Source organism: Phalacrocorax carbo, chromosome 6, assembly GCF_963921805.1.
Source record: "Phalacrocorax carbo chromosome 6, bPhaCar2.1, whole genome shotgun sequence".
Classification (NCBI taxonomy): Eukaryota; Metazoa; Chordata; class Aves; order Suliformes; family Phalacrocoracidae; genus Phalacrocorax; species Phalacrocorax carbo.
The window spans coordinates 60,018,147-60,034,117 of NC_087518.1; the positions used below are offsets into that span (position 1 = coordinate 60,018,147).

At 42.4% G+C, this 15,971-nt stretch overlaps 1 protein-coding gene across 2 annotated transcripts in view; it reads right to left on the bottom strand.

Annotated features, from left to right (window-relative positions):
- The window catches only part of DPYD (dihydropyrimidine dehydrogenase), a 368,439-nt gene that overhangs the window by 88,420 nt on the left and 264,048 nt on the right, over positions 1–15,971 (bottom strand). For both annotated transcript variants that reach the window (XM_064455561.1, XM_064455562.1), the window contains 2 exons: positions 7,584–7,704; positions 6,520–6,639 (listed from right to left, as the gene is read on the bottom strand). In XM_064455561.1, coding sequence (XP_064311631.1) covers positions 6,520–6,639; positions 7,584–7,704 — 241 coding nt within the window. The remainder of the gene's footprint in view (positions 1–6,519; positions 6,640–7,583; positions 7,705–15,971) is intronic.

Genomic DNA, 15,971 nt, shown 5'->3' on the forward strand with positions numbered 1-15,971 from the left:
AATTTAAATTCAATCTGTAACAATAATAAAACACAAACCAATTACACTTCAAGAGTAAAGACTTTTCAGTCATTTCAAGCTCGGAATGAGCTTTTTTCAAAGTAAGAGGGGAAGAAAACACAGCTTTGTTCAAATGCGGTGTGCAAAGACTCATGCTCCATTCTTTTTCCAGGACTCGTTTAATCTTTTGGTGAATGAAATCAATTATGATCATTTTTAATCAACTACAAACGGCACCTGTGCTAAAAGTGCAAAGCGTTTTCTTTCTGGGAAAGAAATTGGCTAAAAAAACCCCCCAACATTAAAAGTGGGAAAAATATGCTTAGTTCTCTGACCTTATCTGGAGAATAATACTTATTTTTAAATAGCTATGGGAAGGATGTAGACCTTGATCTATGCCGTAAACCTTTGCCCTACTTCCAGTCAGTCGATGAGCTGCAAGCTTCTATGAAAATGGCAGCTGAGTCCCAGATGAAAAATTATGCATCTCATAAACTGCTATTCTGCTGAAATGTCAAGCTATGGCAGGGCTGTGCCTCAAACTCAGCGCTTGGCATTTTCCTTCTGTCTGCTTTGTTGCCATGAAGCAAACATGAACAGTGAGGATTTGTGTAGGGCAGGTAGCAGGCGAGCTCCCTGTCAAAAATCTATTATTAGGGCTCTGATCTCTCCCGCACAGACCAGTGACGGCAGAACGCTAAGAGAAATCAGACCGCTGCAAGGACACCACGGAAAACAGAGGACTCTTTGTGAATCCTGACATAATATATGCAAATAAGGGCTTTTAATAGCTGAGCTACACTTAACGGAAATAATAAAACAAAATTCAAATTGTACTGCGGCATGTATTTGTTTTTTACTCCTAGCCCCGCTGTTTTATAAATATATGTTAACGTAAATGGTCTTTAACTCTCGGTAAATATTTATACCAAACAGAAGTGCCTATGCATACACACATTTTGTTTCGTTTCCAGTGATGGGCAGCTTTTCATCCGGTTCTGTTGACCAAAATCCACACTGCACAGTCACCGAGAGAACCGTGATTAAGTGAATGCTTCTGGGTTTTTTTTTCCCCACTTTTCTTTTAATGGTGTGTCATAAAATTAAAAGGCAGCCCATATTATTATAACTTCCATTTTTCCTCTCTCAATATATTGTGTGTATGAATTATAATGAATATATAGAGTTATATGTTGAATCTATAGAGTATATGCCCCTATTAATAATGTCAATTATTCATATAACGTATACATTTTAATTTAACGAAGTAACACCCGCAAAGAGTTCCCTTAAAAGTCACAATTGCTGTCTGACAGTGGGGTTTTTGGTAAAAAGAGACAGCTCCGCTAACTTACCTCGAAAGTAACTGAAATGAACCGTCTCTGCTGGTTTCCAACAATTACACGTTCGCCCATCTAATGACCGAATCTGCTATCCGGGCATATTCCTTCTGACGTCCCTCGTGGTCAGCTAGGAAGTTACAACACCCAACTTTCTGCATCTCTCCTGCTGTGGAAAACATGCAAACGTGCTGGACGACCTATTCTATGTGCAAACAGCGCCAAAATACTACAGAACGCAGTAACTGGATGCAGCGGTAACAGCACAGAGACACGAGGCGTTTGAACGACTGCTGCAAAATACTGCCATATTTTTGCAGCAAAGCATTAAAAGGTTACCTAGCGAGCGCACCGTAGAGAGACTCGCTTTTAAACGAAGATTTTTGCTAAGTCCAGTGTATGGTTTTATAAATTTATCCCCTAAGGATCCGGCTTCCAGACAAAAACAAAGAAACAAACAGATGACAAAGAACAAAAAACCATGGAAATTCAAACAGAAGCTCTGCTCTATTTTGCCTGCAATGGATATCCTATTGTGCTGCAATGTGCTGTGCTTTATAAAACACATCTGGAATGTAGCAGCACAGTATGAAAGCTCACGAAAAAACCTTTATTTTCTAAAAAATTTAAAATACATTTAAAGGAAACATATCTTAGGGAAGCGTGTACCTGCCGACAGTATACTAACACTTCTCTGGGAAACCTGGTATCTTATTCTACTACCTATAAAATACCCGTTTTCAAAATAATTTATACTTACACAGACCAAAACATCTCTTTCAGAGCCAGAGGTCATTATTCGTCATAAGGATATCCACCTCCCCCCAGCATTAGCTTCTTTTTAAGAAACAAATACTCAGCACTGCATGCGTACAGGAAGAATTTGGGGTAAAATCTCAAGTATTCTCTATTCTCAAACCTGAAACACAGCTGGGTCAATTCTAAAAGCCCCTAAAAGTCAAACTGCGCCTCTAACCCTGCAAACATACGTGATAGTTATACAGTTTGGGAAGCCTTATCTTAATTTCAGTATTCTTCTCCCATCAGAAGGGCTTATTTCTGCAACCATATTTTGGAGGCTTCATTAGGACGTTTCCACTTTTTGAGTAATGGGCAGTTCCTGGAAACTTATAAAAAATGGATGAAGACCGGGATCCTCTAAGCACAATGTCCTCTCGCGAAGCGGGGCCACAGAAACCCGTAGGGCTACCACAGCCCTTGGGCTCAGCTGAGGCTCCACGGTGCCAATTAGAAATGAATTTTATCTAGAAAACAACAGTTTGTCAAAATTAAAGTGAAATTTTTCCTGCAAGCATTTTCTGGCACCGGGATAGAGGTAGAAGGTGGAGAAAAACCAGAGAGATTACAGGAGGGTAAACTGGGAATCCAGGGGACCCAGCTGGGACCCCAGGCTCACACCTGGGATTTAAACCTGGCTCTCCCAAGTCAGGCTCATGTGCTGGTCCGCGGGCTGTGCTAGCATGAGCGTGTATCCTGTGAGAGCTGTTTCACTTTGTATTAATAATTCAATATTTGCAGGGAAGAGGCGAGGAGAGAGAGACTAATCCTACAGTCTGGTGGTCAAACACCCACCTGGGATACTGGGATCCTTCCCTGTCAAAACCACCCAACAAACGGGAGGGTAGGAAGGAGGAAACAGCAATGCCTCTTACAGCTTAGCAATTTTCAGCTGATCAAATTAGATCGAAACAGGAAGGTCACCGCCCGAGCGCTGGCTGGGAAGAAAACACTGGCTGTGACAACTCAAAGCTAAATGGGGATTTTAAAGTAATCTCGTTAAGTCTCTCCTTCTTTGAAAGATTTTTTTTAAAAAAACGTTTTAAAAAAACAGAGGCATAAGTCTGTTCTCTAAACATCTCAGGTTAACATTCATGATGTTCATAGACTTTTTTTTAAATTATTTTTTATGTATTGTAGACAAACCATAGGAAACTACCTGCCATTTAGTAATTTAAAAGGAATTAAAAAGAAATTCCCTTTTCAACGTCTCTCTCTTTTCTGGAAAAACAAATGACAATCCCCCTGCATAGGGCTGCAGAAGGCAGATGAGAAGAGGAGGAAAGAGGAGGCCAAGGGGAAGCCGTCCACAGAAAACCTTTCTTCAGTACATGGCCACGAAGGAGCACATTTTCACAGAGTGGAGGACAGGGGAAGACTGTAAGTCAAAATGTCAGGCTGCTGCTAGGACAGGGCATTAACATACTTTCATTATTTGCTCTTTGGCGGAAACCTTCATCAAACTCCGTGGAGTGAGTTTGCACTCACCCGGAGAAGGCAACCCGCACCGTAGGAAGAGACGTGTGGACACAGCGGATTTATAAAGCATACAAGAACGGCTGTCCGTCGAGAGGGGCGACTTCCTTGCGACTAGAGCCTTGCCGCGCTGCCAGCCCCCCCGGCAGAGCGCAGAGGACAGAGCGCGTCGCCCTACGCGACACCAAGGGAGGAATCGTGCCCCCGCTGCCGCTGCGGGCCCCGAGCACAGCAGCTTCTGCTTTTCACTCTCTGAAGCAAAACCACCCTTTCAGCCCAAGCAACCCCTATGCTAGCAGGCAATGCTACTGAAGGGAGAGCTTCCGAGGATTTATGGGTAAAAAGAAGAGGAGAAAAGACAAGCAAGCCCAGAGTGATCTAAAAATCTGTGCCAAGCGAGCACCGTTTCTAGTTCAGAAAAGAACTAAAATCTGTGCAACTGGAAAAAGTCCCGAAAGCGAGATGCAGCTTGGCTATGCCGGTGCCTGCTCTAGGTTTGCACGCTAGAGAACGTGATAAACCAGCTGTGCTTTGGTAAAACACACGGAAAATGGACCCGGCTTATTGCTTCTGCAATAGCGCTGACTTTCGCTTAAAAAATTAATTCTCTCACGAGGAATTCTTTGAAAAAACAACAAGCACTTACTGACTCTATCAGAAAATAAAACAGAACACGAAGTTTAAGCAAAGCGAAATAGAAAACCGGTACTTTACACTATGAAGCCACTTTCATGCCAGGACCACAGAGCGCTTCCCAACAAGCCCGTAGGCATGTAAGCGGAGTTCCTGCCATTTCACAGGCAGGAGAAACAAAGCAGGGAAAGGTCAAGTGTCTGGCCGCAGGCCGCGCGGCTGAGCCCCGGCACGGCCGGGAACAGACCTCAGAAGCACGGCCACCCTGCCCCTTGCTCTGACAAGAGGACACGCTCTCCCATTTGTTTTTTGTCCTCTCGCAAGTGTGCTAGCTCTCCTGATTTAAAGTCGCGTCCCTGCTTTCGTAGATTTTTGCACTGCTACACCCCGATCGCTGAGCAAAGAGTATTGCGAGGCGTTGCGGAGCCTATTGACTTTATTGGCTCTGTGGCTTGCTTGTATGCAGTGAGTCGTGGAACTGAGACCTCGTGACGTCAATTATCAGCAAGAAACCTTTATATATTTGTCTGCAACAATACGCTCTTTCAAAACATAATAAATCGACAGCACTTCCAGTGGTTCTCATATTTTTTCAAATAACCCGATTTGCGTTATTGGTAATGGCGCCTCCTAAAACGACATTTCCTAAAACTTCAGGAAAAAAAATTACATTTTTATTCTTACACGCACACACATATGCATAAAAATAAAAGAAACAAAGAACTTTTCCTCAGGTCCCACTTATAACAGAACCATAAACCACAGAAACGCTGGAACGTCCTCCTCAGAGCTGAGCATCCGGGTGCCGCTGGAATTTACGCTACCTCCATGTTTTAAATTTGTGACATATGAGACACACTTTTCATAATGCAGTCATTTTATAGATTTTATTAGACAGACTTATGGTAGGAAGGAATATTCAGAAATTGCAACTTAAATGAGAAAATGTGAACGGTGTTACTTATATAAAATACTACTGCAATAGTTCTTTTATTAATTTTTAATGCACAGCACCCACTGTGACCTCCTTTATTCTTTTCCTGTCAACATGGCAGGCTAGAGAAATTGAAATGGGCTGTAGCTGTTCTCTTCTTGTTCCCCTCTTCCTCCCATTTTGCATAATATTAAAATATAACATCTTATTGGACTGTCACTGTGAAATAATCATTATGCAATAGGCATAACGATTTTTTCAGATTGTTATCTCTTCCTTGCTTTTCAGCGTCCTCTAAAAAATTCCAAATTCCAGGTAGTTATCTAAGGCAATAAGGCAATTTTCCACTGAATACACGAATCTGAATTAAAGTTTGTAAGTTTGTTTAAAAGGTATCTTTTTGCTACATTTCTTGCGGTTCTCTAAGGATAACACCAGCCACATAAAATGAAGCATTTTTTGTCTGTCTGGTCTCCTCCGATTGTGTTTTTGGGGTGAGGTAGGAGACGGGTCCGATGAAAAAAGTGTTTGACTCGATCAGGAGGATGCTATTACTTCTGTTATGTTTATTTACTGCTGCCTCTATCACCAAGGAGACTAATCTCCATACCGGTGAAGTCAAGAAGCTCACAGTATTGTCTTTGCAGGGCCAAGTTCATGTTGTCACAGCAACAGAGCGCACAGGGTCAACAGATTAATACGTTAGCGCGCCCAGGCGCTGAACTGGAGGTAAAAGTTTGGCTGCCGGTTTTAAAATGATACTGTGAAGCAAGACTTGGAAATACGGCCTACGTGAGACAGTCATGTGTATCTCAGGGAACAGGCTACGGGAATAGGCATATGTTTGCCTAACAGAGTCTTATCGTTTTTACCACAGCGGGAGGAGGACGAAAACAACCTCCTTGGAAGAGGTGCGCTCGGTGGGAAGGCGGGAGGACGGCTGGAGTTGGGGCTATGAAACATACACTGCATTTGGATTGTTGATATTTCCCCCTGCGATGCCCTTTCATTAGCCTCTGTCTAACGTGAGGCCTGACAATTGTGACAGAATGAAAAATTTGAGGAAAAGCGAAGGTCGCGAGAGAGGAGATTTCCTTCCCTCTCCAGTGACCCTATCACAGTATTCTGATGCAGCGCTTTACCATTAAGGAAAGGGCAACCCAAGAGCCTTCACACTTAATCTGTTCCATCTGTCATGACCATTATAAACATTGACCAGCAGTGAGCTTTAAGGACTCGGTGCGACTGCAGACATGATATTCTCGCCCGCTACAAGGACCTCCCGATGTTTCGAAAGCCTCCAAGGAAGTACCACGCGTCAAAAAGGGCAACACCTACCTGACACGCCACCATATGTGGTCCTCAGCGCTCCACCAACTGCTGGCCAAGGTGTGCTGTCTGCTTTCAGTCCCATCAGTCCTGACACGGTGTTGGTGGCTGTAACACCATCTGCGCCACCTGTGAAAGAAAAGGTCAGCCACCTTTTGTTAAATCATGTGTATGAGAACGAGAGAGGAGAAAAATGCAGCAGAAAAACCGAGACTGTGAAATAACTAAAAATTCAAATAAACGGCTGAAGACAGAAGGCAACAAACTGAAAGGGGATGCGCAGGAGCGCCCTTAAGACCAATGCTGGGCTGATAAATTCAACGCTAGCTTCAAGGCAGACCACATCAGCCGAAAGGGCCGTAAGGGCTATGAAGACGGCATGTGGGGAGCCCTGGGGCTGACAGGCAGATCTCTGCCCTGCAGCTGTGTGGGACTGACCCTGCTACAGTGGCTGTTCGACACCCGGAGGTGCCCCGGGCACTGGGGTCACCTCCTCCAAGCTGGTGACACCAGCTCTGCACTGACGCAGCCAGCCCGTATTCTTGTTTCTCGTTGTGGGGAGCAAGATGACGTGAAAGACGCAACAGAGAAGCGATGACCGCGGTTCTAAGCAGTGGGTTAACACACCTACTTGCAAACTGATTTCCTGCCACGTTGTACTTTCAGCTCTAAAGAAAAAAATAAAAATATACATATACACCTTCAAATGGTGTATTTCTGTTTTCTCAGGACACACACGCACCGTTTTTCACTACTAGACACAGGAATAGGGGAATTTACAGTGTATCATAAATGTATAAATATGATAGAAATAGGAGCGTGCGGACAAACACACACAAAAATATTAGATTTACTGTTAACAGTCTAATATAGTTTTCTTCATATATCGCTATATTCTAGAAGCATGGGCAAAATTAGGAAGCCTTTAATCGGCGTCCTTATTCTAAATATATCAAATAAACTATTTTCATGTTAGTTTCTGTTATTATTTGTTATTATTCAATCAACTCCCCTACTTTCCCCCATCCAGCAAATTAGCAAATCTGCACAGCTTGTGCGCTGGAGCCGGTTACCTTCCTGCGCAGCCATCGCAATATTCACAATATCGGTGACATTTGGGGTCAGCTTGGCAAAGAAAGGGACCCGAACAGCTTGTCTAACCCAGCGACAGATGTTCCGTACCAGCTCTGGATCCTGTTCAAATAGGTCAGATAAATATAGAACATAATTAAAAGTAATATGAACAAAAGGTATACCAAGGAAATAGAAAACTTTGCTGTAAGTGGCTGTGCTGCGGTTTTGTGAAATTACACGTCATCTCATTAGGTAACTTATTTCAGACACATCGAGCAACTGCAAATCCATTATAGAAAGGTTAGTTCATGAAAAAAGGAAAATTTGCTTCCCCCCCACCCCAAACAGACAAAGATATCATAAAATGTTCCCTTCCCAGAGAGGGGAAAATAGCAATTTGGATGACAGAGACTTTTTTTTACCCATTTATTTTAAAAATTACTTTTCAGTTTTAATGACTCACTCTACGAAAGGTATATTGAAAATTACCGGCATCGTATAAAATAATGTGAACCTGAAGCACTGGCTGATCATGCCTTGCTCAGAGCGAGGACGGGCTGAGGTTGCAGGGCTATCACACCGCAATTCAGCGTTTCTGAACCCTCCTCTGACTTCAGAGAATAACTTGGGATGGCCGTAGTGTAAATGAAAGATCAAAATCTTCTCTGTTAAAGCCAGAAATCGAAAACTTCAAGTGTTGGCTTTTCACGATTTCCAGGCATTTTCTTCCCTTACGGAACGCGTCTCATGTAGACAGTAATCAACTACCCTTTCCACTGAAAACAGCTCACTGGAACTAACATTCCGCCTCTGCCACATATAACGGTTATTGTTCAATATAGCTCTTAGGGTATGGATTGTTGGGTTTTTTTTTCTGTTGGCTGTCGATAATGCTCTTCAACAAATACCTTAAAATTTGCAATACTGATGCATGTAGAACACGGTGCGTGATCTGGTTAAAAACTGAACGGTGCTACTACAAGGTTTAGTACAAGTATAACCCGTGAGCAGGCTAATTGGTAACGCAGCAATTCTTTACGTTCACTACATCTTTATCACTCTCTCAGAAAATGAAGTCTGTCGTATATGAATAATTTTCTCCCACTCGGATATTGTAAAAACTCAGAAAACTGAAAACGGGATGAGCCTAAATCAAGTTTGGTTTAAAGCAATCCAGTGGACGCCAAGGTTCTCAGCCTAGCGAGCACACGGGAAATATCCCCTTGTTCTTTTTTTCTTTTTACTGCAATGGTTAAACACAAACAAAAAAAACCCACAGGCTGCGTTCCTGGAAAGTACACAGTGCTTGACATGAATAGTAAAACCCTGAGACTTAGCTGTGCCATTCCAATAAAAACAGTGATCTCCCCGCCCATGCAGCTGCCATGAAATATGTATGAACGCTGCACTGGCAGTATGAAAGTAGTCGCATCTTTGACTTTCATTCCTGTCTTGAATTTCCTTGAGGCCCAATGCAGAAATGAGAGGCCCTCCAGAAGATATGAATTGTATATCCTTTATGTTAATTCTTCTCCTTCGAAATCCTTGTAATAAAGTTCAGAATGTTGGCACCACGTAAACTCATTACGCTGACTTCGTAGCGCTTACAGTGCCGCCATAAAAAGTCTTACTCAAACACACTAACGCTTTAAAAAAATACAATTATTTGAATCCACGTTGACTGACTGACTGGGAGATCGCTTTCGTTCGTATAAACCCAATTTCCATTACCTAAGACAATTTAACTAGTGCGTCTTTCTTAAGAAATAATAATTTGACCTTTTCCCCCCCCTTAGTTTTCCTTCAGTTCCGCTTCTTCCACACCAAGCTTAATGCAACGAATGCAATGGAATGGTCTTCGGTTTCTCAAGCTAGTAAACACTTTAAATATCTGATTGCACAGCACATGTTTAGACAAAGCCCGTTTGAAAGGCCCCAAGACTTGCACCAGTCTTGGAAACCCGCCCATTTTCAGTACCCAAAACCCCACAGGTAACCGAATAGGAAAATGGTTGGAAAACTCAACTGAAGGAGGTGCAATCTTTGGTTTTACTTCACTAAATATTCCAAGGAAAAAACAGGAATGTTTAGTGAGGAAACAAGGAAGAAATGAAGAAACCAGCGAACACGGTGCTTTGCTGCATAGTGAGGCAGTCACTGATAGGAATTGGAAAGGTGTTGAATTTTATACAAAAAATTAGAATTTCCATGAAATTTGACATTTTTGGATTGAAACAGGTATTTCTAAAGCTGATTTTTTTTCCCCCCCATAACCTTTTATCTAGTTCACTTGCTCCTGAAATAAATATCATATAAAGAGAATGCTGGATACCTTAAAAACAAATTCCCTGTGCCACCCCCAGAACACACGCGCATGCGATGGATCTCGCCGCTTCCCTTTCCAGTGCGAGTCCTGCGGTGGGGCTCTACGGGAGCACCCGGCTGATCGGCCCTCCCTCCGTGGGGTCTGCCCCCAGCTCCCTCCTGCTCAGGTTCCTCCCGGCGCGGCGGCCAACGTCAGCGAGCCGCCAGTGCTCGCCCTCGCTCCCCTTGCGGAGCGACACTGCACGTGGCCGGCGGCCACAGCCACTACGCGCCCGAGCTCCCCTGCTGCCGGAACGGGTCCGACGCCGTGAAGCCACCGCTTTTAGGCTCTACAGGCAACTAACGTCTTCTCAAAGGGGAGTAATATCCCCACCTGTTTTTATCTGTAATGTCACATTTTTGTCTTTAGATGAAGAAAAAGTTATTCGTTCATTTATAACATTCACCATTTCCTACTGCATTTGCACCGAGGACTTGGAAAAACGCATCGTAAGCCATCAGATGGTTGAAACCAGAAGAGATTCATGTCACTGGACAGCTAGTTTTTGTATGGAGCGAACGAACTACATTTCTATAATCCCGGGGAGGTTCGCTGGATGGTGGTGTACAACCTCTCCGCTGAAGCCTGCCTTTGGACTGAGAACTATTTGCAGAGAGCACACAAGAGCACAACTTCTGAGAAAGATTTAAGTGATTAAAACCAAAGATTTCACTTCTAAGTGCAGCCAGGGACTACAGAAATTATCCCAATTTGAAATGCAGTTCAAAATTTAAGATTCCCGAGACCGTTAATTTATCATTTTCAACAAAGTTTTAAACTCAGGTGCAAATTTAACGAGGCGAGCAGCCTGGTACCAAAAACGAGATTTAAAGATGCTATGCACAGGCTTCATTTTGCCGATTCAGGGCCTCCCATCTACTTGGATTTCTGAGAGATTGACCCCAATTTTCAAATTGCATTGACTGATTCTTAGCAGAGATTTGATTTATAAAACATCCAAGGATTAGCATATAACTTGTAAGAGAATGAATCTTGAGGCCTGTAAATCATGTTACAAAAAAATACCCGTCACTACTAACACAACGTAAGTATCTTTTTTTTTTTATGCCAATCCAACTTTATGAGAGTGCCCGCGGCTTTTATCGTGGATAAGGTGGTTGATGAAGCCTGTGTGGTTAAGAAATGTTTTCTAGATGGCTTGATACGTAAAATGTTACTAGCTGAAAAAAACAGCTGGGCATTTACATTCCCCAAATCAACAACACGAACTAACTAAAACGTTATTCTGCTTAACGTAGTACAGGATTTTAATGCTTTTGGTTCAAAGTCTACCCCGTTGCTATAAGTTATCTCTTCTACACGTAACTAGGTTTGTTGGTTCTCTCATTAACGATGATACAGCATAATTTTGCTCTGTGTGTCAATCCAGAAGAACGAACAAATGCTTCAATGGACCGTAACATCCGTCGGTAGCACCCTGCATTTATCTGCTGTATTTTTTTTTTTTCTTACAAACAAACACCATCTAAATAAAAGCTTGGTGAAATTATCATCCGCTAAAACATAATATTGATTCACGCGCTGTACCTACAGGAATCTGTAGGTAATTTAATACCATCTAAAGCCTCTTTTGGTATGAGGTGTACATCAGTGTGTCTTCTGCTTTCCTGTGCTTAAATCAAATATTGCTTGTTTATTCCAAAGGCACGGGAGATTTGAATGTTGCAGGGGTTGTCTTTTTACTTCCCTAAGCAGCAGTACAGAACCACTTCCCTGAATATTCATTACAGCCTTGGGCTAGATGGAGCTTTTAATCCTAACTACTCATTGCCAATGGGTAGATAGACTAGAGGAAAACCAACTATTCGCCTTTTTTTTCTACGTGATCACATGATAAGCTTAACTACAACCATAACTATAAGAATCAGTACTCAGAAATTAAAGCAGCAAGTTGTCCGCTGATGCATTTGGCACTGGTAATGAGACGGATCCCACGTCCTGTCACCCCCAAGGCAGAGACGTCCTGCCTGTTCAAAAGGGAGCGTGAAAATGCTGCGCACAGAGTAGGTCACCTCTCCTTGTGTTTCATGCAAAGGAACAGAACCATGAAGGGATTACCACAGAAACGCCTGGCTGTAGGTTTCTGGAAATTTTGGAAATCTTTACTATGACCTATTTTCAGTATTCTTGCAGGCTCCTCATTTTCACACTATCCTGTTCCTGCCCAATCTTTATACTGTATCCAGAACACCTCTCGGAGGTGGGGAAGTACAGTTGTACCTGTTTAATAAGTGGAGAGAGGGGAGTCAGGCAGGGGCATCTCCTCAAACTCACCTTGTTTTGCTGCCCAGTTTTCGCTAAGTCATTTGCATAAGGATCTGAAAAGGTTTGTCTGGCAGAAAACTGCACTTGAGTCTTCAGAACACCTTAAAGCATGAGATATTTTCCATACTAACAAAAGAAACATTTTTAATACTTGAACTGAATCAGTTTTTCAGAGTATTTGAATAATGCAAAAGACAGAAACGCAGCTACTTTAGGGTAACAAACATGCTTTTCTTAACTACGCAAACAGTCCTCGGGAAGCACGTATGTGCGACTGTACATACATATGTAGGTGTGCATACATAAAGACTACAAATGTCAGTCTGAAAGATGCCACAAAAACAAACCTGTCACAGAATTTCCCCCAAGACCGTCAGAAGGAAGGCTACCTACCGCTCAGCAGAGCAAACGGCCCGCAGCACGCCGTCGTCGGCCCATCCCCGATCACTGTAACGGCGGCGGTTCCGCCTCACTGAGAGCGGCTGTGGAAAGTACAAAACCACAGCTCCTCTTGGACAGAACCCGGGTGTATGAAGGCTTTCTTACGTAGGACTACTGGAGCTACCGTTGCAGGTCACGCTGGTGATTTGTGCCGGTCCGTTATCCTGACTGCGATGACGGGGAGCTCTAGTTGGCACAGAGAATATTGCAAGAGCCATTAGGACCTTGCACGGCAAGTCCTTAAAATCTCATTTACCGCTGACTACAACGACCTAAACAACAAAGTTTCAGAAATTAAAATACTTTATTCTATTTAATGCAAGCGTAAGTCTGATCTTCCTCATAAACCTCAGGCCTTTGATGGCCACAAAACTATTCTCGTTTATCTCTCTTGCCGATGAGTTTCATGGCTGAGTCATGCGTTATGTCAACGTGTTTGCAATTTTAAATACCGATACTAAGTTACAGAGGACTTATTTTGTCTTTGTATTAATTTAATACCCATGGAGCTGACGTGGGGTTCCTTAGATATGGCTAGTAGGCAAGTGGCACCAGGAGTCCCTCACCAGGGCATTCTTCTGGTGGCAGATTTTCTTTCTGTACTGCCTCTTCAGGAAAAATCTTGCAGCCCCCTTACATCTATTATCATTGGAGGAAGTTTTATATAAAAAAAATGTTCTGCCATTAACTTCCTCGTTCTGCACAGTAGATACATTTTCCAAAATAGTATGGAGAGCTATGGGGAAAGGAGGGAGCGCTTTTATGTTCAGGAATAATGTAGCCTAAGAAAAGTGAGAACTTGCAAGATTTGGCTTTTAAATTTAATCCATGGACTATTCTCACTTTACTGTTTCATTCAACAATAGTCTACAAGGGAAGAGTTAAACCTGTCCTCAGTCAAACTGCTGTCCGGGAGCCCACGAGGGCTCAGATGCACCTTCATCTGAAAAACAAGGAAGGAGAAAATAGCCTTCCGCCATCTGCAGACAGCCTCCATGCAACGGGCGGGCTTTCTTCCAGGCCGTGCTACCCTTCCCTTGCGACCATTACAGCGGCGCTACCGCCACCACCTGCGGTGCCGGCAGGCACGGGCACGGTACGTTCGAAGCAGCTTTAGCAAGTGAGTAATGATCATTTCTATAGATTTCCTCACCGATTCAATCCACTCCGCCGGCTCAACATGTAGGTCTGGACCTGCACCTTTTACAGAGGTCCCGCAGGCGTCCTGAGGACTTGTTAGCCTGACGAGCTGTTAGTTGAAATGCTTTTTACAGGTGGCTATCACATATTTCTTTTCCAGATCAAACATGGATCCAGAAATCCATTAGGAAATCAGAATGTCAATAAAAAATAATCAAATTTTCTCTCTGTGTGTGAAGAGCTTCTCTTTTGCTATTCCTTCAAATGCGAAGAAAAAGTAGAAGTATGGGAATTTTAGCTTAAAGCATTGCAAATTGATATCTTTAGCATTCACCTTTTTTTTTTTTTTCATATTACTATTGATCTTTTTCCACAGCTATCTTTTTTCTCTCCTCCTGTGAGACGCCCAACATCACCTTCATAAAACTGCCTATCTCTAAACCTACCCAAGATTTCCACAGCACCTAAGCACAGAATTGCAGTCAATCACAACAGCAAGGCAGACACCGTTTCCGACCCTCGCGGCTAGCTTTACTGTCTTCTCGCATGCTAGAAAGGGGCAGTTTAGGTTGTGCATTTGTCCCATTTCAAACATAATTAAAGCTAACAATTTGTTTAAAGCCTGTCAAATTAAGGGAAGGATTTCCCAGCGTAGAAGACAAATAACTCTCTACTCCTCATCTGGAGTAAAAAAAAAAATGCTTCCTCATTTCTCAGGAAATTTGACAGCTGTTGGTCAACATCTATTGACCGCAGCTGTCAAAAAGAAAGAAATGAGGCAGTTTAACCTAAGGCAGGAGTAACAGTTTTCACAGCTGCATGTGAAGCTATCTAGATAAATTAAGAAAAATTTCAAATAATGCCTAAATGACTTCAGAGGCTTTGGGTCAGCCTGGTCAACCCCACCAAACTGTAGCTGCTGGATGAGAGCTTATATCCCTCCAGCCAGAATTTATGACAGGACGTGATGTGAAACCAACGCCACAAAATATATATAAATATATACAACAGTATGTGAACTCAGGACTATTTTCCTTACTGCCCTGCCTTCTGGCGCGAGATCCAGAGTGTACCGAAGGGAGCGGAAGCCTGTTCCATTGGTTTAGCAAAAATATTTACTTCAAAATCTCATTAGACATCTTCAATAAAATGGGACAGGAAAATCCTATTCAGGATAAAAATTCAAAAATGCCCATAAATGGATAATTTCATATTTTGTTCTGGGAGGATCAAAATGTTTCATTCCAGCTCAGGCTTTCAGCTTTTATTAACTTGCACTCTGAAACAAGAGGTTTCAAAATGAATTTGGGGTTGTAGGGGTTTACTTTGGGGAAGAATTTCTAAAAGATCAGAGTTTACCATGGGAAGAATTGAGCAAGGCCCACGTAGTTACCATGTAGCTACACTACCATAGCAACAATATGTGGTGTGGCTATTGCTCACTGGTTTAATTCAAGGATATACTTATTTTCTACTCTCTTACATACTCTAAAATGTTCCTGTTTCTTAAAAAAAAAAAATAATTTAAAAGTCTGGTGGGTAAAGCAAGACATTTGTTTTACTTCTATGTAATGTGTTCTCTTTAGAATTTGAACAAAACCTGTAATATTTTTAAACAGAAGAGATGTCATATGGCTTACATAACTACGCATGTACTACCAGTGAAACAAGCACAGTTCTGCTTACAAAATACTGCAGATAAAGACGTAGAAGTATAGCTTGGAAAATCTCCGGTATCTTTTACAGACTACATTCTTTCTTTTTGTTATAGTCTTTTCACTCAGGCAAAACGATTACCATTCAAAGACCATGTAAGGACTATACGTTTTTTATTTTAATCTATTATTTCTTTTTCATATATATTTATAGGGAGCAGTGACTTCCCATTTTCAGATGGTTTTGCCAAAGTAAAAATCCAAGCAAGAGCCTGGTGGCTTGATTCAACTTTTTTTTTTTTCTTATTTCCTGTGGGAAATGATAAGAACTAACAAACCCCTGTCACCTAGCTCTGCTCTTAGATGCTAGGCTTTATTACTTTAAAGTAAAGCTGAAAACATGGTGTCATGATTTGATCAGCTGCTGTTCAGATCAGTCGCTTCAAGTTCCACTTGGGGGAGCCTGATTGAGATTCTCCTTTACTTCCAGTGATACCAGT